General features: G+C 34.0%; 1 protein-coding gene across 5 annotated transcripts in view; it reads right to left on the bottom strand.

Moving 5' to 3' along the window:
- LOC120770117 (centrosomin) overlaps positions 1-24,943 on the bottom strand; it is a 63,149-nt gene that overhangs the window by 27,996 nt on the left and 10,210 nt on the right. The window contains exon 2 of one of the 5 annotated variants that reach the window (XM_040097292.1): positions 7,386-7,965. The exons of the other annotated variants lie outside the window; for them this stretch is intronic. Within the exon in view, the coding sequence (XP_039953226.1) occupies positions 7,386-7,468 (83 nt within the window). The 5' untranslated portion in view covers positions 7,469-7,965. The remainder of the gene's footprint in view (positions 1-7,385; positions 7,966-24,943) is intronic. 5 annotated transcript variants of the gene reach the window in all.

Raw genomic sequence — 24,943 nt, 5'->3', positions numbered from 1 at the left:
TGCACCACTATAATGTTGATGGATATTTACACACACGCGCATAAACAAATATGTATATACACCCACTACATAAGCAACAATATTTCTTGTGGTCTTGTGGACCATTACTTTCGACGTAAAATGAGCATGCACAAACAATATGCCACCGACACAATCGAATGTAATGAGGTGTTAAGCGATTTGACGCTTGGCATAAATCCTTCTAGTATGTGGAATCGGACAACCAAAAGTGAAAACTAAACAACCACAACGCTGGCAAATGCAAACAAGAAGTCAAATGAAAGAGGAACAACACTTGTTTACGCTTGACGCTTTCGAACGGGTACAAGTTGGGCCAAAAAGTCAAAAAGACCGACAAGCAGCCAAATGCCCCGCTGCAAGCCCACAATGATGAGCCAATAATATTGTATAAACAATCAAATTGTAAAAGCAAGTGCATACAAGCATGTTGTATAAATTTGTAACTATCAAGTGAATGGCCAACATAAATTGCTGGCAGACAAATTGGCCAAAAACGGCAGGAGGCAAACGGCAACTGTTGGTGGTTTCAGTAGAGATTTATTTCTTTGATTTTTTGTTGTTGGTTTTGTAAACAAACTCCATATATGTTTCTTTTTTAATTTTTTTCCAAATTTTTTTTAATTTTTTCCCAATTTTTTTTCATTTTTTTAAATTTGTTTCCAATTTTTTCCCACTTTTTTAAATTTTTTTCCAAATTTTTTACAATTTTTTTTAATTTTTTTCCATTTTTTTAAATTTTTTCCATTTTTTTTTAATTTTTTTCCATTTTTTTAATTTTTTGATATTTTTTTTTAATTTTTTTCATTTTCTATTTTTTTTTTTTTTTATTTTTTTTAAATTTTTTTTAATTTTTTTTAAATTTTTTTCCAATTTTTTTTTAATTTTGTTCCAATTTTTTTTATTATTTTTAAGTTTTTTTTTCATTTCTTTCCAAATTTTTTTTTTAGTTTTTTCAAAATATTTTTTTTTTTTAATTTTGGATTTCTTTTTTTTCCTACTTTTCAAATTTTTTCCCCCAAAATTGTAAGGTTTTCTTCAATTTTTTTTTCACATTTTTCCCCACTTTTGTTTACACTGCACTTTATGTTATGCTGTTGTTGTTATGTTTGGCACAAGTGCAGCATATTTCTTTGTAATTACATTTTTTGGGCGTTAAGTGATGTTCCACGGCAATTTATGGCCACATCGATTAGTTCGAAGCTTTATCAAAGCAAACTAGTGACCCAATAAATTGCTTACAATATTTATGTAGGAAATGCACTGTTATTGCAGCTTTTACTTTGATGTGGTAACATGAATGCATCAAAAGTGTTGCGGTCGACTAAATCAAAGGTTCAACTAATGGGTTAAACTATGCTACAAATTTCATTTGAAGGCAAGATTACTCAATGCAAAGCAAAACTGACAGTTTACATAATTCAAAACATACTTACGGTGTCAGTTTAAAATTATTTGTTTTAATTCTTACATGTGTTTACATTTATATGCAACAGCGAGTGATTCTTTGTTGAATTAAAATTGACATAACCTCAAATAGTGGTTCTAGTAAAAGTGTAAGAAGTGCAATTGGAACTGTTGTCTATGGAGTTTATTAGAGTTTAGAACAGCAGGCAATTCAAAAATTTCTTTTTTGGAGACTAATCAAAGTTATCTAATAACACTACTCTGAAACTACACTACTAAAAACTGAAGGAAAAATTTGCGACTGATGTGCTAAGAGGTCTGTGGGGTTTTTGAGGTGTCCTAATTACGAATTTGAGTTCAAAAATTTTTCATCACGTACAGCTACAAGGTTTTTTTCAAAACGACGCTACACAAGTTGACCGATAGGGACAGTAAACGACGCCATATTTCTTTCCGCTTTTTTAACATTTCTCTTCTGTAAGGTTTGCCATTTCATCATGGAAAAACATACGATCAACATGAGTCGAAATTATTCGAATTTATTACTGAAATTCGGAGTCAGTGGCCTCAACTTTAATGGCGCTACGTCCAATTTATGGTCGTCATAATCATCCTGTCAGATCAACAATTGAGCGTCTAGTGAAAAAATTTGAATCCACAGGCACAGTACAAAGTGTTCCCGTGGCAGTGAGACAAAGATGTGTCGGTAGAGTCGAGAATATTGCTGCCGCTAGCGCATCAATTGAGGAAAGTCCAAATCAGTATCTCACACGTCATTCTCAAGCGTTGGGCATCTCTGTAACATGGCTGTGGCGAATTTTGCGAAAAGATCTTGGCCTACATCCTTACAAGATCAAATTGACACAAGAACTGAAGCCGCTTGACCACCAGAATCGTCGTATGTTCGAGAATTGGGCTGAGCAACAACTTGAAAATGATCCGGATTTTCATCGAAAAATCATCTTCAGCGATGAGGCTCATTTCTGACTGAGTGGCTTTGTCAATAAGCAAAATTTGCGTTATTGGTCAGGCAGCAATCCACACGTACTCCATGAGTCACAATTGCATCCCGAAGTAACGGTTTGGTGCGGTTTATGGACCAGCGGCTTCAGTGGGCCGTACTTCTTCCGTGATGATCAAGACCTGCACGAAAACCATGCTTGGTGAACGTGTTATCTCACGAAATGGCCCAGTCCATTGGCCGCCGCGGTCGTGCGATTTGACGCCAGTAGACTATTTCCTGTGGGGCTACGTCAAGTCTATGGGCTATGCCAACAAGCCAGCGACGAGTGGTGAATTTCGTACGAATATCGAATGTGAAATTGCAGCAGTATCGGCCGATTTGTGCTTGAAAATCGTCGAAAATTGGGTTCAGCGTCTTCAAAAGAAATCGAGTTTTATACATAATGGCATCTTATGTACTTTCACATTAATAAGAATGTCATTATGTAGCGCTCTTATTGAAAAATCCGTTATTTTCAGGCGGCTAAATGTGATTTTAAAGCCTTAAAGGAGCGAAAGCATCGATGAGGACTTTAGGTAAGATTATATTTAAAAGGGAGATTCCATGACAAAAATCAATCAGGACTCATTTAGATAGCTAAACACGCGATCCGCTGTGATAGCTAAAAGTATTCACCATAAAGATCTTCATAGATGGACAAAGCGCTTTAAGACAATCACACATTTTTTGAGGAGGTTATGGATATCACCGTCCATTTGAACTGGTTCGCCGAAAGTATGACTGTCAAGTTGTTTCAAAAAAAGGCTTGCAAAAGCAGCAGAATGGAGGAGAAAGTGCCCTTCTTCCTGATAACTCAGACAATTTGCGTCCGATAATATTTTTATTCTGGTATGGGACTTAACTCGCGTTAAAATTATTTTGTCGATAAAAATATTTCTATAAAAGTCAAAGTATTTGGCAAATTCGATGGATAAGTAGATCGCGTAACAAGAAATATCGATTTATTTTTTAAGTATTGTCAAACAGCATGAATTGTTGAAATGACACACCCTTTATACAGTACAATATTTGTACAGTTATTTATTTGCATTGGCGAATTACTGCATTATCAGCGGCACAAAGGCCCTCGAGTTGCTTGTAAGTATTTTTAGTAGAAAACCAAATAAATAAATAACAACAACATTATTACAATAAAGTGATAAAGACGGTCGACCGCTCTTTAAGAGCATTTGAGATAAATTGAAGAACATTTTAATGCACTTTGAAGCCGTTTAATGTAATCTAAGGAAATAATTGTTGAAGAAGTGAAGAAAACATGCGCGACCGATTAAAATACAAACGTGTATTTGTATAAGTACATAATATTAAACGGAGGGGGGTGGTGCGGCAAGTCTAACAAAGGAGGATGTAGCGCAGTTATGATTTTCTTCTTACATTTCTTCGCACTTCTTTTGATCAAATGCGCAATATTATTCACTTAGTTTATACGATTTTTATGGCTTCACAAAGGAAAAATTGAGTTTAACCAGAAAAACAACTATTTATAAAGTTATTATGATTCAATGAAAGGTGAAGTGGGCGAAAGAAATTTCTCGCACCACCACATGCACACATATGTATACATACATACATGCGTGTCAATGAGCGTATGCTCGAATTGGAAAGCATTGAATGTGCCACAAGCAAAAAGGGCGCACGTGTTGCCCCGCACGCGTATTGCGCCAATAAGGAGTATATTTGTGGTTTAAGGCAATTGATGCAGTTATGTATACTCACAGTAGTATGTACCTATGTGCATACATATATTGACAAAAAAGAGCAATGGGCAAGTAGGGCAAACGGTAGTTGCACTTACCATGCAATAAACCGTTAAAAAGTGCATTTCAAGTTAAGGCAGTTCTTTTACTTTTATTGCGTTGTTAAAACAGACATTTTGTACATGACTTGCAAGTCAATAGAAATTATTAAAAAAAATTATTTTTGTCAAAAACACATAAAAATAACGTCAATGGATTTTATGTAATAAAAGTATTTGTTGAAAAAGGTGTAAAAAATATATACATACATACATACATATAGAGGTGTTGCTGAGACTGTATATTGTGATTTTAATAGTTATATAATATTATACATATATAATTTTGAAAGTTATTTATTTTTTCTCAAGACTTATCACAATTTTTTTTATAGTTTTATTAATTTAGTTTTTTAAATTTTTTTATAAGTTTTATTCATTATTTTCTATGTTTTTTAAATTTATTATTTTCTTTTAGTTTTTTTCTGGCAAATAAGCAATATTTTCTAAAAAAAAAATCGTTTAAGAATTTATTATGCGATTTTTATAGGAGTATAGATTATTTATAAGTTATGAAATAGTTATTTCCTTATTTTTCATGAATTTTTAATATAACTTTTAACTTAAAAAATAATAATTATTAAAAAACTTAAGACTTTTATAATTATTACTATTTATAATTATTTGTAAATTTTGAGTTATTTATATTTTTAAGATTTATTAATATTTTTTTGAATATTTTTTTTTAATGCACCAAATTTTTCAAAAAAAATTTTAAGAATTTATTTATGGGCGCAAAGATTTTTTTAAAAATTTTGAAAGTTATTTATTCTAAGATTTAATATTTAATATTTTGTTTTTAAATAATCTAAATTTTCTAAAATCAAATTTCTTTAAGTATTTATGCAATAAAATACAAAAGTAAAATTATAGGAGTGATGATTAAATATAAATTTTGAAATATATATAATATTTATTTTTCATTAATTTTTAATATTTTTTAAACTCTTTAATAATCTAAATTTTCTAATTTTTTCAGAAATTATGCAATAAAGCACATGCATTTTTTTTATATTAGCTATTGTTTATAAATTTTAAGTATTTATTTTTAGGATTTATTAATATTTTGTACAACTTTTTTGTAAATTAAAAAAAATATATTTTAAATATCAATGCAATAAAATGTATGCACATTTCTAAACGGCTTTTATACTAAAATGCATGACAATTTTTATAGGAGCTATAATTTTTTATAAATTTTATTATTACTGTACAATTATTCTCTCAACTTTTTAAACAATCTAAATTTTCTAAAATAATTTTTTTTTTTTACAATTTATGAAAAAAATGCATGAACATTCGTATACGATTTTTTATACCATGATTTGAAATTAATTTTTTATATTTTTTTTTTAATTTTTCTAAATAATATAAATGTTCTAACTTTATTTAAATAATCTAAGTTTCTAAAAAATACTTTTAAAATACATGCCAATTTTTATGTGACCTGTCATCGTTTATAAACTTTGATAGTTATTTTTTAAGATTTGTTAATTTCATTTTTTATAATCTAAATTTTCAAAAATGCATTAACTTTTTTATAGGAGTTATAGATATTTCTAAATTTGGAAAGTTATTTATTTTTTTCAAGATTTATTAATATATGTTTAAGTTATTATCTAAATAATCTAAATTTCCTAAAAAAATATTTTAAAATGTATGTAGAATTTTGATAGATGCGATGATTATTCATACATATTAAAAGTTTCTTTTTTTCAAAATTTAATACATTTTTTATAATATTTTTCTAATTAATTCTAAAAATGTTCTTTAAAAATAATAAATTAAATTAATGTAATAAAATAAAAAGTTATTAATTTAAAAATATTAAAAAATTAAAAAATAAAAATAACTAAAAAAACTAAAAACAAATCATAAATGTGAAAAAATAGAAAATAATTTTTTTGAAATAAAATAATTAAAAAAAAATTTCAAATAATTAAAGAAAAATGTAAATAATTTAAAAAATATTTTAAAAAATTAAAAACAAATATAAAAGAAATTAAAAACAAATCACAGATGTGAAAAAAGAGAAAAGAAGTAATAAAAATACTATTTTTTTAACTTCAATATTTTAATAAGAATTTTATTTACAAATAAACTAACTATTTTACGAACTTTTTAAAAACGTGCTAATTTTCTATTATATTACTAACCACTCAGATATTACGTGAGTTTAACTAATTTGCGATGACAAAAAAAGGACAACTGCGTCAAAAGTTTGTAAAGCATGGAAAAAAAGTTTCTCAGAAATTTCTCGAGAAAAATTGATGACAACAGAAACGAATCGAAAGTTTCGATTTGCTTTGCTTCAAGCAGCACAACGCAATCGGAAGTGATTCAGTGTTATAAAATAATGATTAATGAAAGGCTAGAATGTATATACAAACGGATTTACTGGATAAAATGATTATGATACTTGAAGTCATGATAAACATTTTTGTCACTGCTGAAGCATACATACATATGTAAATCAAAGGTTCAATCAATAGATTAAACTATGTTACAAACTTCGTTTGAAAGGAGAATTACTTAGTCTTGACTCGACTATTTTTGCTTAAAAACACAGAAATAATATAAATTATTAGTATTTACTGTTACAAGGCGCCATTTTGGGCGGAATGCTGATTTTTGTTAGAATAAAAGTGATTTAATTACTCTGAAATTGTTTTCTTGGGAGACAACTCGAGAACTTGGTTTAAATTATTAAATCTCACAAGTTCGTCATATCTGAATTTCGATAACGGCAAGTTAGAACTTTTTTATTAACAATTTTTTTCACAAAAAGCATTACAAGTAACCCCATATAAATTTTGTTGACATAAATGACATTAAACAATTTTTTATAATTATTTTTATTACTCTGTTTCTTTGATACATAAAACTATGCATAAATTTGTTCGAAAAATACTTCCGTTACAATTTTTTTTTTTATTTTTTTAACAGACATTTTTAGTTCCAGCCAATGCTTGATTAATTTCAGCGCTATATTTTATTGCTTCGTTGAAAAAGTGGCAACGCATGCATTTTATGTCTGTTCAAAATGCTACGGAAATGGTCATAAACAAGTTAGTACATAAGGAAAATGTATTTTTAGTACAGTATTTAAGAGTTTAGCAGAGAGTGCGAAGTTGTGCTTACCAAAAAGCGCCAAAGGAGTAGCGTTTCTGCGGCGTTGAGTGACTGGTGCTGTTCAATGAATGCGTACGAAATATGCCCGACATTTTTGGTGATTTTTGTCTGCTTCTTCCTTTTTTTTATTATCTTTAAATACTTTTTTATTTAATTTTTGGTTGTTCGATTTGGTGTTATATACTAATTTTGGTTTAAGATCTTTGGTTTCGTTAATTTGTTTACTTTTTTGGTTGTTGTGGTTTGTGTTTTATGTAATAAGTTTTTGGCACATTACGTTGTTGCATGTTAAGGGTATACTGCTGCAAGTCCTTAGATGGCACAAATGTTGTATTATGCTAGTTTTGTATTTTTTGTATACTTTTTAAAATTTTTTTCGTATTGTTGTTGTGGTTTTGCTTTAGTTTGACCTTATCAGTGTTCTATTTTTTTTATCTTTTTTGATTTATTTTTGTTCAGTCTTTGGTTTGAATTTGCCTAATCACATTGGTAGCGTTTATTTATCCATGTTATCGACGTCCATTCCGGTTTGTGCTGATAAGCGCGCTGCTATCTAAACAAAAAGACGTCACGCTGACAAACCCTTTTCCTGCAGCGTTTCGTGTTAAAATTTATTAATCAATTTGTATATTTATTTTGTTTTTGGGTTTTTTGTTTTTATTATGCTGATGACTCGTTGCAAGTCATAAATAAATTCAGACCTACAGGCATGCTTACACTCGAAACACATAAGTACATACACACACTCTCACACCGTTTGAAGTTTTATTTACACATCAAAAGCCATGCGCATGCAAGACCCGTCGAAAAATTAAATTAGAACAATAAAAATTGTTAACTTCGCATCTAACCTATAATACCCTTCACAAATAAAATTGATTTCTATGTATATGAAAATTTGGTTTTGATCGGGCAGTTTGCATGGCAGCTATATGCTATAGTCGTCCGATCTGCACAATTTCTTTAGAGATTATAGCGTTGCTTTGTACAAAAATTTATGCAAGATTTCGTGAGAATAATTTATCAAATAAAAAAGTTTCTCATACAAGGACTTTATTTTAAAGAGTCAGTTTGTATGGCAGCTATATGCTATAGTGGCTCGATCTGCACAATTTCTTTAGAGATTATAGCGTTGCTTTGTACAAAAATTTATGCAAGATTTCGTGAGAATAATTTATCAAATAAAAAAGTTTCTCATACAAGGACTTTATTTTAAAGAGTCAGTTTGTATGGCAGCTATATGCTATAGTCGTCCGATCTGCACAATTTCTTTAGAGATTATAACGTTGACTTGGAGAATAACTTATATCAAATTTCGTGAGGATATCTTGTCTAATGAAAAACTTTTTCATAAATGGATTTGATTTTGAGTGGTCAGTTTGTATGACAGCTATATGCTATCGTCGCCCGATCTGAAAAATTTCTACGGAGATTATATCATTGCTTTGGGCAATATTAAATCCCGAAATTCGTGAGGATATCGTGGATAACGGAAAACTTTTCCATACAAAGACTTTATTTCGATTGGTCAGTTTGTGTGGCAGCTATACGTTAAAGACGTCCGATAGCGACGATTCCAATAAATAAGCAGTTTATTGAGGAGAAAATGTCATGTGCAAAATTTCAAAGCGGTATCTCACGAACTGAGGGACTAGTTGGGGTGTATACGGACAGAAAGGCGAACACAGCCAAATCGACGTTTACTTCTGGGCGTTCGAAACTTTGTGACAAACTTATGAGTACTGCTGCCAGCCCATAAGGGTATAAAAAACTAATAGAAGCAAGATTAAAGCAAATCCCCTACCACAACATCGAATGAGGCCACCAAAAGTTCCGAAATTTGAATTGCCGCCAAAACTTCGTTTGCCCTTCTTTTCTCCGCCTATAAAAAGCACGGTTGCGATAAACAAACGGGACTCCTTTTAATGTTTATTGCAATCTTTTTTCTAGTATTTTTTGGTTTTTTTGCTACGTGTTCACGTTTTTAGTTCTAAAATAGCGAAAGTAGCGCCAGTACAGACGCGCGCCTCACGCAATGAGTCATTTGCTCCTAGCGCTGCGTTATTGTAAATCCGTGCAAAATGGCCTGCAGTTGCATGCATCAGCAATATTTTTTTATAGTCGGTATATTTTGTTGTTTTAGTCTCATTATTGCACTTGTTGTTTTTGCATTTATTTTTGCAGCAACGCCGGCGAGATTCACCTGTGCCGAAAATGGTGCGAAAGGGGTAGCAGCAAGTTGGAGCGCTGTCGCGTAGTTGTTAATGGATATGTTTGTACAAAAAAAAATTGAGAGAAAAACTGAAAACTCAAAGAGAGCGAGTCACCTAAAAATACGTTGAAGAACATTTGCTGTGCGTTGTAAATTAATGAACGAATTTCGAAATGATTTATTTGCTGCTCACTGTGAACTTTTGCAGTCAGAGGGGCAGCTGGTCAACGTAAAAAAGCGATTAAAAGAAAATAGAACACCATAAAAGGGGAGAACAAAGAATGGGAACTTTGAGGTAAATAAAATTTTCTTATGAAATGAAAATTTTGCAATTCAATTTGGGTCAGTTTTGAGATCAGTTGTTATAGAGTGGCGTAGGCTGGTTTCTCTGCAATTTCAAATTCACTCTTGAACAACTGATGATGAACCGTTTTTAATAGCGGTAGTTTTTTTTGTACTTATTAAGGTACTGAAAAAATGTTTTCTATCCACAAGAACAAATTTGAAACTCTAGAAAACAAATATTTTCACAATTTTATATGATTAAGCGTTTAGAGAAACGATAGAACCCGGCTCGATAAATTATGTTAGCCAACAAGAACAAGGCAACAATAATTCTGCTTGAGTAACCTTTTCAAGCGAATGAACCTCGATTCTCTGGTTTCGCTGGCAAAATCTCCACGCATCAGTTATAAGTAAGCCAGGAACTCAATGAGTAATGAAATGGCTAATTTGTTTAAAGTTTAATGTTTTCTTAGAACTGGCGACATCTGCCAAGAAACCAATAATTAGACAATTCCCAACTTTTTCATTTCATTTTACTATTACTAAGCAACCGGCCTCATTTTACCATTTAAGAATATATTTAGAGTTATGAAAATACTTAGAATGAAAAGAAAAATGTCAATTGATCGAAAACTTGCGAGATTATAGACTTTCTCGTTAATACAGATTTGCATTTTGAGCCTAGCACATTAGATATTTATTTTTTCCTGATATAAAATTATTTGGGAGATGCCTGTTAAGACTCTAAACAAAGTAGAAAAGATTAAAACCGAACGCAAATTTTTTGAGGAATTTCTCAGCCCTTACACAGGAGCCTCAACTGAAAGCGCGATAAGTTCAATTTATGGTCGTCGTAATCGTCCTGTCAGATCAACAATTGAGTATCTAGTGGAAAAACTTTAATCTACAGGCACAGTATAAAATGTTGCCGTGTCAGTGAGACAAAGAAGTGCCCGTAGAGTCGAGAATATTGTTGCCGCTGGCGCATCAATTGAGGAATACCCAAATCAGTCCCTCACACGCCGTTTTCAAGCGATGGGCATCTCTGTGACGTCAATGTGGCGAATTTGGCGAAAAGATCTTGGCCTACATCGTACAAGATTAAATTGACTCAAGAACTGAAGTCGCTTGACCAGCAGAATCGTCGTATGTTCGTGAATTGGACTGAGCAACAACTTGAAAATGATCCGGATTTTCATCGAAAAATCAGCTTCAGTGATGAGGCTAATTTTTGGCTGAATGGCTTCGTTAATACGCAAAATATGCGTTATTGGTCAAGCACCAATCCACACGTACTCCATGAGCCCCCCTATATCCGGAAAAAATTACGGTTTTGTGCGGTTTATGGGCCGGCGGCGTCATTGGCCGTACTCATACCGTGATGATCAAGACCGGCACGTTACTGTGAATGGGAATCGCTACTGCTCAATAATAACCAAATATTTTTGGCTCGAATTGGATATGGACTTGGATAATATGTGGTTCCAATAGGACGGCGTCCCAAACCACACAGCGAATGGCACAATCGAGGAATTGTGTGACAACGCCATGCCACACACACCGATAGTAACTCGCTATAGTCCATACCTGTTATGAAGTGATAACTACAGTTTTCTGTATCGAATATTGTGATAAAAAAGTTCCGGAAATTATAAATAACTATTAATAATTGTGGCCTTTTTTCCTCCATTCCGATGATTGTTGACTTGTTTGTATATCAAACTCATAAACTCATGTCTCATCGGCAGTTATAATACTCTCCATGAATGTGGGATCGGAATTCGCACGATCAAGGATGTCCAAAGAGACTTGCTTTAACGGGACGAGTCGAGCAAGAAAGCGTTTCATACCCAAAATATCTACCAAAATCATTCGAACGGACCCGCAAGAGATGTCGAGCTCTCTTTCCATCTTTCTAACACTTCCCTGACGATTTTCAAGGGCCATTTTTAATATTTTTATCACTTTAAGAGGTCGAAGGTCGTCCTGAACGAGGCATGTCTTCAATGATCTCTGGACTGTCTTTGAAAGCTCACCATTCGTGAGCTTTCGTCTTTGATAAAACTGAATCGCTGTAAGCCTTTTCTATTAGCAATGATTCCGCACACGAAATTTGATTAGAAATACAAAATTTGAGACAAGTTCTTTGTTCGGTATTTTTATCCATTGTAAAAATCGCAACAATCTACTGAGGTGTACCGACTTAAGCAGCTGCTGTAAACAAACTGGTTCACAGACTGCTCTCATATTTGGCATAGTAATTAAGGACAGACCTACCAACTTAGCAAAATAAAATTTATTGAAATATCATTTACCCGGGGAATTTAAATAAATTTTATCACAATTTGTATTTCGTACGATTTTTCTAAAAGTTTTGAAAAGTCCACTGTTTTACCAATAGTGACGACGGTTTCTATCAGAGTGGCTGTATGAATTTACCACCATTACTTATAAACATCTTTAACACATACATATGTATGTACATATAAGCTTCTAAGTAAAAAGAATATATACAGCTTTACTGTCTATTTGTATAAAAAGTAAAATAGATCCTTCACAGTTGCTAATAAAAATTAAAACGAATAATTATTCACTCATATTTGCGTTATTTTTGTATCTGAGCGCTATTAGTATAATTTTAAAAATCATAAAATTAATATTGCCTGCTTAAACGTACATTTTATGTCACAATAATGAAGAATTATCAGTCCAAAATGCTGCAATAAAACACAATTGGATGGTCTCAAAAAAATATACACTCATTAAACACAAATGTGAGTATTTTTAAAAATGCCAGCCCAAGCAACGTCACGATAAAAATATTGACACAGTTCTGCAACAAATTGCGACAAATGAGCAACTCATTGCAACGCGTCTTTAGAAATAGTGAAAAAGTGCAACAGACGAAAAAATGACAGGCACAAAAATCCAAATAATGGGAACTCACATTTCACACAGCCGCGCGCTGGCCGAGCGCGCACGCTTCGAAGATGAAGATGACGTCTGACGGCGCTGGGAAATGCACTACTTAATGCGAGAGTAAACGTAACAAATTGCCTAAAAATATAATATTATGTGAAAAGTGCGTGCCTACAGCTGTACATACATACATACATTTGTTTGTATGCATGCTGGTGTTTGTGGCACACAAAAAAACACAAACTTTTTGAGCACAAATTTTATATTTAGAAATTAGCAAACTTATGTTTATGCACTGAATTGCGCTAAAAAATCTACAAACGCGTACAAATCACGAAATAACGCCAAGCAATACACAACCGATAAATGCGAAAGTGTGAAAATTAATACTGATTTCAAATGGACAAAACGAAAATTGAAGGCAATGTCGATTTACATACATACATATATGCGAGCTACTGAAGTAGCGCTTTTGTTTTGACAACTCGCTGAAATAACTATGGCAACGGCGAAAGGACTAACTGCGACTCGTATGTGCATAGACAGGTATGTTGGAAAAAATAGCAGTGCTCATTTGGGGATGATTTCTAATACATCCTACGTTACCGGGATTGGTTGGGTCTGCAAAAATTCCTTTTAGCTTTATCCATCGCGCGGGTGTCGACTGGGGAATGGGTGACGCTGCTTACAATGTCATGATTTCAAGCTCCTAGCGAAGGCTCAAGTATTTTCCCAATCATCCCCTTATGTAGGACTGCTTTATACGCTCACGTATTTTCTCAATCATCCCCTTATGTACGACTGCGTATGCATCTTCAAAAGTAGGTGAATGGGCAATAGAACGACCATTGCTAATGAGGTACCCAGCAGTAGGTTTAAAACGCTAGGGATAGAGACCCCCGTATCAAAAACTTGGAGGTCAGCAAAGGAACGAAGCAGACTGGGATATCGGTCCTAACGTCGGTTTTGGAAAAGGCTGCTACTACCAGCGGACACAGCGATCTTGTAAGCTCTGTCGCCAGCGACCCCACCTCCACTGTAACGCAAGCAGGTTGCGGTGGTTATAGTACTACTGCCAAACCAGCTTTACAGCGCACAGGTGACACAGTCCATGAACACACGGACCAAGAAAGCGCTGTAAGCATAAACGCAGAAAAGAAAACATAACTTCTCGCTCTTCTGGGCAGGTCACCGAGGTTTCCAACTCTGCCAACGAAAGAGGGCCTCGTAAACAGCCAAGCAAGGAGGGGTTGAAGGCAAAAGCGAAGTACAAAGCCGCGGTCGGAATATGCAGCGTATCGAAGGCAAGTCCAGCCTGAAAGAAGAAGATGTGTAACGTCTGGCTTGGGCTAGAAAGGAGGTGAGGAACGGCCGGGCACACTTCGCCACACGAAATTCGTGTAATGCCTCGGATCCAGCGTAAGCTAAGCGCATTGAGGAGCATATCGCTGGACTGAGGCAGTGGAATGATGGATAGCGAACCGAAGGCGCCCTTGAAAAAGAGGAAGTGCAAAGATGTAGCCGAGAAGCTAGATGTGAAACACGCGGATGACAAGCCGACAACGTCCAAGACAGCGGCGGCAGCCAATGATATTACGAAACGCCATTTGAGCGTCGCGCTCATAGATCGCAGTAACCCGCTGGGACAAATGTCAAAGAAGCGGTGGCAAATAGTGGAAATGAAGCTATTGGAAGCTCTCTTCTCGCGAATGGACGCCGAATCGAGCGCACCCATGTCGTCATTTGATGGAGCAGGATCGATTAGTGGAGTGAAAATCTTGAAATGTAACGATGATGCGACGCTAACAAAGGTAAGGGAATCAAATTTTTGCACAAAACCGAATTTTTTCGGGAAGCCGCCATTTTGTCAAAAATCAAAAAGTGCACTGGTCCTGCGATCATTACCTTATTGCATTTATAGTAAAATGTCTCTTCAAAAAAACAATATCCAGAAAAGAAAAATTTTTTGGAGTCGAAGTGAGTTCTTAAGGCCAACGACTATTGTATGACAAGTCTACTTCATATTACTATTACAAATATTTCAGTTTTTTGCACTGAAGCATATTCCAACTAGCACTGCTATTAATATGCACCTAACTGTACGTCTTTTGTATGTATGTTTATATTCAAATTTGACACATATCGATTCTATGGCAATTTACTTATGTGCTGCTAACAAAATTATTAGGCGCATGCAACAAGTTGACGCTGTGCAGGCAACAACAGCAATTGCTCTCACAGCTAGCGCAGCTTAATGCAGTTATCATTGAAGCAACTGACCATAAGCGTTTAATTAAGTAGCTGCGAAGGTGTGAACAAGTCAACAAAACACTTGGGATTTTCAGTTTTCCGCTTTACAGCTGAGCAACGCTGTTATTGCACGAGTTGTTGTTGTTGCGCACAGGTGTAATATTCACTTGCCATTGGAGTAATTAGCGCGCTGCACCCTGAGGTGTTAGATTTTGTTGCAAACAATAGTAGAAACATCGCTGAAGTAGCTGCACCTGCTGCTTAAGCTCAATTGCCAATGCAATGTCGGTGGTGTTAATTGGCGCGGCAGCAGCGGCGTCACTCTGCAATTGATAACAACGCCGCTGAATTTAGTAATGAGCATGCATTACAAACGAGATTAGGTGCAATCAAGCCCAGCGCTTGGCATTTTGTGGTGTTGTAAAACATCTTGCAAGCAATTGAAGTAGGAAATCGTAGAAAATAAGCAGGCGTGTGCAGTGGCGTGAAAAATTCTCCAAACGCTGCAAAGTGAAAACTGTTATGAGGTGTAAAAATATTGATTAGGCGCTTGAAATAGGCGGAAAAAGAAAAACAAAGCAAAAAAAGAAAAACAAACCAACTAAAAATAAGAAACAAATAATTGCATCAAAATTAAGTGCCCATATGCAGCGGATTATCTGCTTGGATCGTTGAAAATGGCTAGGTGAAAAAGTTAAGTATTGAATAAAAATATTTGAACAAAAATATTGTAATTACAATCAAGTGTTAGATTGCTTAACGCAATGCTTTTAGGTTATATGTGCGAAGAAAATATATATTACCGTTATTTTAAGCTCATATTATGTTGCGCAAAGCATTTTATTAAAGAAAACTGTGATATTATCTTTGATCAACAATTTTAATAGAGCTATTTAAATTACAGATTCCTAATAATTTATATATTTTCTGTTTTATACAAGCAGAAATGGCAATATCAATTTTCTATAAATATAAGGTCTGTATCTCGCGTTTTACGAGTGTAATCGGTTGAAAAAACGTTAACTTCGGTTGCACCGAAGCTAAATACCCTTCACAGGTGCATTTCTGTTAGTAATTATGTGTTTAGTTTGTATGGAAGCTATATGCTATAGTTAGCCGATCTGATCAATTTCTTCGGAGATTACATTGTTGCTTTAGAAAATAATATATACTAAATTTCGTTAATATATCTTGTCAAATGTGAAAGTTGTCCATACAAGAACTTGTTTCCGATCGTTCAGTTTGTATGGCAGCTATATGCTATAGTAAGCCAATCTGAACAATTTCTTCGGAGATTACATTTTTGCCTTAGAAAATAACCTATACCAAATTTCGTGAATATATCTAGTCAAATGCAAAAGTTTTCCATACAAGAACTTGTTTCCGATAGTTCAGTTTGTATGGCAGCTATATGCTATAGTTAACCGATCTGATCAATTTCTTCGGAGATTACATTGTTGCCTTAGAAAATAATCTATACCGAATTTCGTGAATATGTCTTGTCAAATGCAAAAGTTTTCCATACAAAAACTTTTTTCCGATCGTTCAGTTTGTATCGCAGCTATATGCTATAGTAAGCCGATCTGATCAATTTCTTCGGAGATTACATTGTTGCTTTAGAAAATAATATATACTAAATTTCGTTAATATATCTTGTCAAATGTGAAAGTTGTCCATACAAGAACTTGTTTCCGATCGTTCAGTTTGTATGACAGCTATATGCTATAGTAAGCCAATCTGAACAATTTCTTCGGAGATTACGTTGTTGCTCTAAAAAATGACCTGTGCCAACTTTTGTGAAGATACATTGTCAAATGTGAAAGCTTTCCAAACAAGAACTTTTTTCCGATCGTTCAGTTTGTATGGCAGCTATATTTTATAGTGGTCCGATATCGGCCGTTCCGACAAATGAGCAGCTTCTTGAAGATAAAATGACGTTTGCAAAATTTCAAAACTATATCTTAAAAACTGAGGGACTAGTTTGTATATATACAGACAGACAGACAGACAGACAGACAGACAGACGGACATACAGACGGACATGGCTAAATCGAGTCAGCTCAACATACTGATCATTTATATACATATATACTTTATAGGGTCTCCGACGATTCCCTCTGGATGTTACAAACTTCGTGACAAACTTAATATTCCCTGTTCAGGGTATAAAAAATGATTGAACCAATTATGTTATGTTATGTAATGTTACAATTCTTTAAAAACTTTCAAAGTAGACACATTCTGCGTCGATGCAGCGCATCTACCACTATTTTCAAGCATTAAAGGCGTCACGGAAAGCATTCTCCGGAACAAACGTAAGAGCCGATGTGCATTCTGCTTGGATCCCCTTTCATTGGACTTTTCAGACAAAGAAACAAAAAAGTCTACATTTGGGCTGTAGGGCGGCTGCGGAAGCGTTAGGATGACGACCCTGGTTAGGTAGCTGTTCACAAGAAAGGCGGTGAGAGCCGGAGCGTTATGGTGGTGCAGCTTCCAAACGGCTGTGATGTCTTATCGGAGGGTCATTATGTGAGTCATGAACCACAAATTTTGATAAATTTTTTTAAATAACAGGGCAATTAAACGAATACTTAGTCGACGGTCTGAGTTCAAAACTTTGCGCACACGAGTCACATTGTCGGTGTTTGTCGAAGTCGCAGGTCTCCCAGCACGGTCTTCATCAGCGAACTCTTCCCGGCCCTCCAGAAAGGTCTGGTGCCGCCGAAACACACCACTTATTGCTAAAGCAACATCTGGGAAAACCTGCTTGATCGTATCAAACGTCTCTGTCGTAGATTTAACGAACGCTGTATTTTCGACTTGCAACACGTCACCTGAAAATGTTTGCCCAGACGCTCGGAGACAGCCGACAAACTCGTTCGTTAGTTAGGAACGCCCTCTACCGCATCCAGTCGGTGCACGCACGCTCCGAAGTACAGTCGCGGTGGAAGAAAATCAGTTCTATAACTTTCCGGACAAACCCTGTACAATGCTAGATGACAAGCCCAGTGAAGACATTCAGACCTTTACCGACTCAATCTCTGTAACAAGTCCCAGCATGGCTCTAACCACCTTCTTTGCATGCCCAATGAATCGCACTTATCTAACAGCCCTCTCCCAATGGCCTGACCCCGTGGAAACAGCAGGACTACTGTCAGGTGATTTCGATGACAACTAACTTGCGCCATGCCACGTAAACTGGCTCCAGACAACCGCTTTAACAAAAGCTTTTACTAAGTTATAAGCACTGTTATATTATAATATTGTGGATACAAAAATAAGCTCGATGCATGAATGCCATACGAGCTATCGCAAAAAACCTCATGGACCGTATCACGACCAGGTTCTCAGGTTCCATATGATGATAAGTCCCAAGAAGCTTTGAAAACTTGGTTGGGAAGTTATTATTATGTATCCATTTTATAGTATTGACCTGACACGAAGCAATTACAACTTTTTTTTAATGGATTTCTTATATGTGACCTGGTGTCAAAAAAAGGAGAACAATTAATGAGATAACGAGAAACTGACGATTATTTTTAACAGCTTTTCCCAGAAAACTAGTTTTCGCACGTTAACTCCCTTTTCGTAGACCTTTTCGTAGACCAGGTCACATATAAAGAAATTAAACCGAAATATTTTAAACCGTTTCAGTAGTCACAGCGTTCTGCAATAACTCTAGCATCAATGTGGAAATCTGGCATCAAGTGAGATAGCTTTGAATTTTGCAAAAAAACATTGATTTCTATATTTTCTTTGGATTGTATGATTTATTTTGTAAAATTCTTCTACTTATCAAAACAAAATATCCGTAATTTTTTGCTTAATTGATTTCAATATTCAACTTCAATTGCAAGTGCATTCTTGACACATCGAAATATTATAATTCAAATGAACTTTCGCGCACAACAACAATCCAACGGTATCAAAAACTTTTCAGTTCATTAAAATCATGGAAAATTTTCCAACTAAATTCGATTGCCGGCGCCAATCGTGTGTGGGTGTAACAACAATTAGTTGAATTTTTCAAAAGTTTACAGATTTGTTAGCAAAAAAAGTTTTGAAGCCACTTAATGGCGTATGAGTGTAACGAATCTGTAATTATTTGCCCCCAGTAGTTTAACCATAAATGGATTTTATTTTCGATTAAGCGCAAAAAGTGCTCGTATTTTTCACATACTCGTATATTTATTGTTTATTTTTCCATTTTTGCCTTTTTGTTGTGATTTATTTTTGCGACGAAATGCAGTTAATTACGTTTTGAAAATCAATGTTTGTGAAACGGCAAAAGCGAAGGGGCGAATTAATCGACTTTAATAGGGGCTACTTTACAAATTTGGTATTATTGCGCGAACAAAGTGCGCGATTTGCGATTGAACTGAATTTGAAGTAGCAGTGAGTACAACAAAAACAACTGAGATCGTATTTTAATGTAAACCGTGAAGCATTTTAAATTGCAATATTCAAACACAATGTCAAAGCATTGTGCTGCCTGGGAATTATAGCGCTGATGGGTAGTTTTATAGTGCTAATGGCGTTGTTGTCTTATTGTTGACATCTGTTTTTTTGTTGTCAACGTAATGATCTATTAAATTGTATTGATTTCAGTTGTAAATGCAGTGTTTGACGTAGAAATTGGAAAATTTATCTGTGTTGATGGGTTTTCTATGCGGAAATTGAATGTATGTAGAACATTTGAAAATATATTGTGACATTTGTAGAAAAGTAAAAGAAGAAAAAAACGTTAATTTCGGCTGCACCGAAGCTCTAATATCCTTCACAGATACAATTCTATAAGCATAAGAGGTTAAAAAGGTTTTGTCGATCGATTAGTTTATATAGCAGCTAGATGATATAGTGATCCGATCTATACAATTTGTTCAGAGAATGTAGTACAACAGCGCTTGGACAATGATCTATGCCTAATTTCGTGAAAAGATCTTGTCAAACAAAAAAGTTTTCCCTTCAGGGTCTTCATCTGATTGATCAGTTTGTATGGTAGCTATATGCTTTAGTGATCCGATCTGCACAATATGTTCGGCATTGGTTGCGCTCTCTTAGGCGATACTTTATGTCAAATTTCGTTAAGATAATTTGTCGAATAAAAAAAGGTTTCCGTACAAGGTCTTTAATCCTTCGATCACTTTGTATGGCAGCTATATGCTATAGTGATCCGATCTGTACAATTTATTCAGAGCTTGTAGCGCTGTCTTGGACAATGAGCTATACCAAATTTCATAAATATAACTTGTCGAACAAAAAAGTTTTCCGTACAAGGTTTTCAATTGATCGATTAATTTGCATGGTAGCTATATGCTATGGTGATCCGATCTGCAGCATTTTTTCAGAGCTTGTAGCACTGTCTTGGACAATGAATTCTGCCAAATTTCATAAATATAACTTGTCGAACAAAAAAGTTTTCCGTACAAGGTCTTCAATTGATCGATTAATTTGCACGGTAGCTATATGCTATGGTGATCCGATCTGCAGCATTTTTTCAGAGCTTGTAGCGCTGTCTTGGACAATGAACTCTGCCAAATTTCATAAAGATATCTTGTCGAACAAAAAAGTTTTCCACACAAGGTCGTCAATTTCATAGATCACTTTGTATGACAGCTATATGCTATAGTGATCCGATCTGTACAATTTATTCAGAGCTTGTAGCGCTGTCTTGGACAATGAGCTATGCCAAATTTGATAAAGATAACCTGTCAAATAAAAAAATTTTCTCTACAAGGTCTTCATCTGATCGATCACTTTGTATGCCAGCTATATCGTGTAATGATCCGATACCGGCGGTTCCAGCAAATGAGCAGCTTCTTGAAAAGAAAAAAGCGTGTGCAAAATTTCAGTTCGATATCGCAAAAACTGATTGACTAGTACGCGAAAATACAGAGCCTTCATTCTTCTTTCCTTGCTTCTGAGTGTTTTGTTCAGGGTATACATATATTGTGACTTTTTTATAATTAAAGAATATAAAATACACGTATTCAATTGAGTATAGACTGCAATTCCATTCAATTAATGCTAAATTAAACAGTTAACCAACTATCAAAGTCTCACACCTATGTAAGTCGCCCAAGTCGTAAACGTTACATTATGACATTGAATTATTCAATGGCGCTTTTTTAAGGTCTACTTCGCAGATTCAATGACCACAATGTTTTTATAATAATTAATTATTGCAGACAACTTTCAACTACTACCACTTCTACTAGAATGATCGCATTATTATTTTTAGGTATAATGTATATATCATACAAGCATTTCAACTTCACAGCCCTCATTCTTACTACTTAAGTTCTTCAAAAGTGTTATTATTTAATTAAATAACCGAATAAATCGTTTGTATGAACTCATAATGTGCGGTTGTTCCTCATTCATTCCGTCCCCGCTCTTTAATTTCACTTTACCCATTTAACTCACTTAAATTCTTAATGTACATAAGTTCTTAGGTATGTGTGGTTATCATAATTGCCCAAATTTCCTTGGAATTTGCACATTCATATTCGCAAGTGGGTACAAGGGTGAGCAAGGAAGCTGACGCACACCATAAATTCCATGAGCTCTAATGCAGCTTGCTGACTGGACTGGACTTGACTTGGGTATTGTCACCGGGCGCAAATATTAAATTAAATCACAGACAGTAAAATGCTTAGATATTTATATATAAGTGTAGATACATAGATGTATGAGGAAAAAAAATTAGACAAGTGGAGGCGGTTTGTTAGACGGAAGTGTGGCACTAATTACATTATAAAAGATATAATAAACTATTTAATTTAAATAATAGACATATTTCATATCTACAAGCTAAATATGTTTTTAATATTAGATTAGATTAGAGTATTAAGTTATCGTATCTTGGAAACGATTTTAATTGCTTATGAGATTTAAATTTGATCCAAATCCTATATACATAGGTTAGGTTAGGTTAATCTGGTAGGCCAATGAGTTGGAGTTCAGTTACTAGGTCCATTTGGAGTAGTCATCCTTTATGATGTCTGTGTTTGACGCCAATTTTAACAGACTCTGTGGTCTCACTATCGTTACCTCTACCAGTGTATCATACCGTGGGGATTCGAGATGCTTACAGCATAGCCTTGCCAATGAGGGACAAGTGCAGAAGAGATGCTCTATGTTTTCCCTGGAACCTTACTCTAGACATTTCCTGCAAATCCTATATAACATTTTTAGATACCCTCGGTCCCAATGTTAACCTACAAATTTCCAATCTTTCCTAGAGATAATATCGTTCTAGCGGCGACCTGGTCTACGTAATATGAACGGACGAGATTTTTTATCCCTCCAATGACTGTAAGCTCGGGTACCCCAAATTAATAACTTTTTGGAATACATAAGAGTACTAAATACATAGATACAAATGTATGTATATCGGGTTTGTTTATAAAAATTAAGACTTTATATTTAATACTAACAAAAAATTAAGAGTTGACCTCTAAGAAAACTACCTCACGTCGAGTTTTATACCCTGAGCAGAAAATATTAAGTTTGCCACGAAGTTTATAACATTCAGCAGGAAACGTTGGGGAGCTTTTAAAGTGTATACATATAAAAATATAGGTGACGCCTGAGTCGAACTCCGTCTCTCTGTTCGTCTTTCGTATATAAGAGAACAAGTCGCTTCGTTTTCGAGATATCGAACTGAAACGTTGCACACGTCCTTTTCTCTCCAAGAAACTGCTCATTTGTCGGCAACGCCAACATCGGACCACCATAGCATATAGCCGCCATACAAACGACCGATTAAGTTCTTGTATGGAAAACTTTTTCGTTTGACAAGATATCTGCACGAAATTTGGTATAATTTATTGCATAAGACAACGCTAAATAAAATATATCACATCGGAGCACTATAGCCTATAGCTGCCATACAAACTGAGCTATCAAAATCAAGATAAAGATATTTTTACACACTTTTTTGTATATGAAATGTAACTGTGAAAGGTATTACAGCTACCGAACCGAAATTAAGGTTTTTTCTTGGTTTTTATAAAAAAAAAGGAAAAAGAAAGCCTGCGCACATGTTGCATAGAAGACTTGTTATGTAATTACAGGTAAAATTAACTCTAATGCACATAAAATTATGCGTAAGAAGTCTTTCTAAGACACACACTTTAGACTTCTAAGCATGTTACTTAACTTCCGTCCATGTTCCATAGTATAAAAATATATAAATGTATGCGTGTGACAAGAAAAGCGGAAGGAAATTACTACTTGACCAAATCATTAGCATTTTCATTATAATTTTTGTCTTTTTTCCTACAAAAGTAGTCACCCCCTGCTACACACACTTCAAAGTGCTTCAAAGAAAAAAGTGCATCTTTTGCTGTCACGTACACAAGTAAATATGTGTTGTTGTTGTTTACAAAGAATCAATATGTTTGTGGTTATATTTCAGGCGCAGGTAGCACACATACATATACAAAGAGCCAAGTGTCGACAAATGAGTGAAACAATTGAAAAAGGTTCAAGCGCGTCCGCAACATAACACAAATGCATGCAACAACAACAAAGTGCAAATGAAGTAAACAAGAATAAGTAAGATGAGATGAAAAACATATTTGTGCCAGGCAAATTTCAAGGAGCACGCGCGGAAGACAGCTAAGCTAACCCTTGCCAGCTGAAAGATACATTTAAAAGGTACAACAACACAAACAAGACAAAAGGCAAATAATACAAAAGCAATGGGTAAACAAAAAAAATTAAAGAACAAAGCCAAAATATGAACTAAAATTATTGACGAACTGAAAAAAATATGATAATATTATTTGTATGTAGGTTTGTATTGTCTTTGGACCGGCCAGGATGCGGCGGTGGTGGCGTTGCTCTCATTTCTTTATAGAGAAAATTGTGGCCTTCAAATATTGTTCGTAGTTCGGCAAATGCAGGCATGTGCCGCTGTTTGCTCACAGATTTACAAAAATGCCCGTGTATATGTATGTGAGTACTAATTTCTTTAAATAAATGCTTTGTTTACTAAAAATATTCGCTGTACATAGATTTTCAGCCTTCAATATGTAAATTTTCGTAACTTTCGAAGTTTTCCTTTTGACTTCATTCTACACAGAAAAATGTTTGTTAATACAGAAAAGGGAAGTAACATAAAAGTAATAAAGAGTATGTACATAGTTCAGTAGCTCAAAAAGGGCGCCTGAGGGTAGAGGCGGCGCTTTGAGCATGAACAGTGGATGCTGTTGACAGTTTTCTCTGTTATTGCTCCAATTACTCTCAGTTTTTACTAACATACATATACATTTCTATACTTATACATTAACGCATACATGCCGATACAAGTGTTGGTATGGAACTTTAGTTCTTTCTTTATTGTTGGCTCCACTTTTTTGTTTTATTTTCTGCGCATTTTTAAAGTCTGGCCGATATGTTAATCAAATTTAATTGAAATAAATTGCAGGCACAGAGTGAGCATTTATAAGGGAATGGAAGAATAAAAGTTGCCACATAATTGATTGAAAAAAGGTGAAAAGAAAAAATATATAAAAACAAAATTTTTTTTTTTAAATATAAAAAAAAAAATTAAAAAAAAAATTAAAAAAAAAATAAAAAAAAAAAAAATTTAAAAATAAAAAAACATATATAAAAAAATTAAAAATATTAAAAAATAAAAATATAATATAAAAAATATTTAAAAATATATAAAAAAAATATATAAAAAAAATGATTTAAAAAAATATTCAAGTAAAAAAATATGTTTATTAAAAAAAAATAAAACATAAAAAAATATTAAGAAATATAAAAACAAAATATTAAAAAAAAATTAAAATTATTATAAATATAAAAATATTAAAAAATTAAAAAAATGTAAATATTCAAATAGAATTAAAAAATATTAAAAAATTAAATTATTGGAAACATAAAA

Source organism: Bactrocera tryoni, chromosome 3 (genome assembly GCF_016617805.1).
Source record: "Bactrocera tryoni isolate S06 chromosome 3, CSIRO_BtryS06_freeze2, whole genome shotgun sequence".
Lineage (NCBI taxonomy): Eukaryota > Metazoa > Arthropoda > Insecta > Diptera > Tephritidae > Bactrocera > Bactrocera tryoni.
Note: the sequence above shows the minus strand (reverse complement) of the source record. Positions and strands in the feature narration are given on the sequence as shown.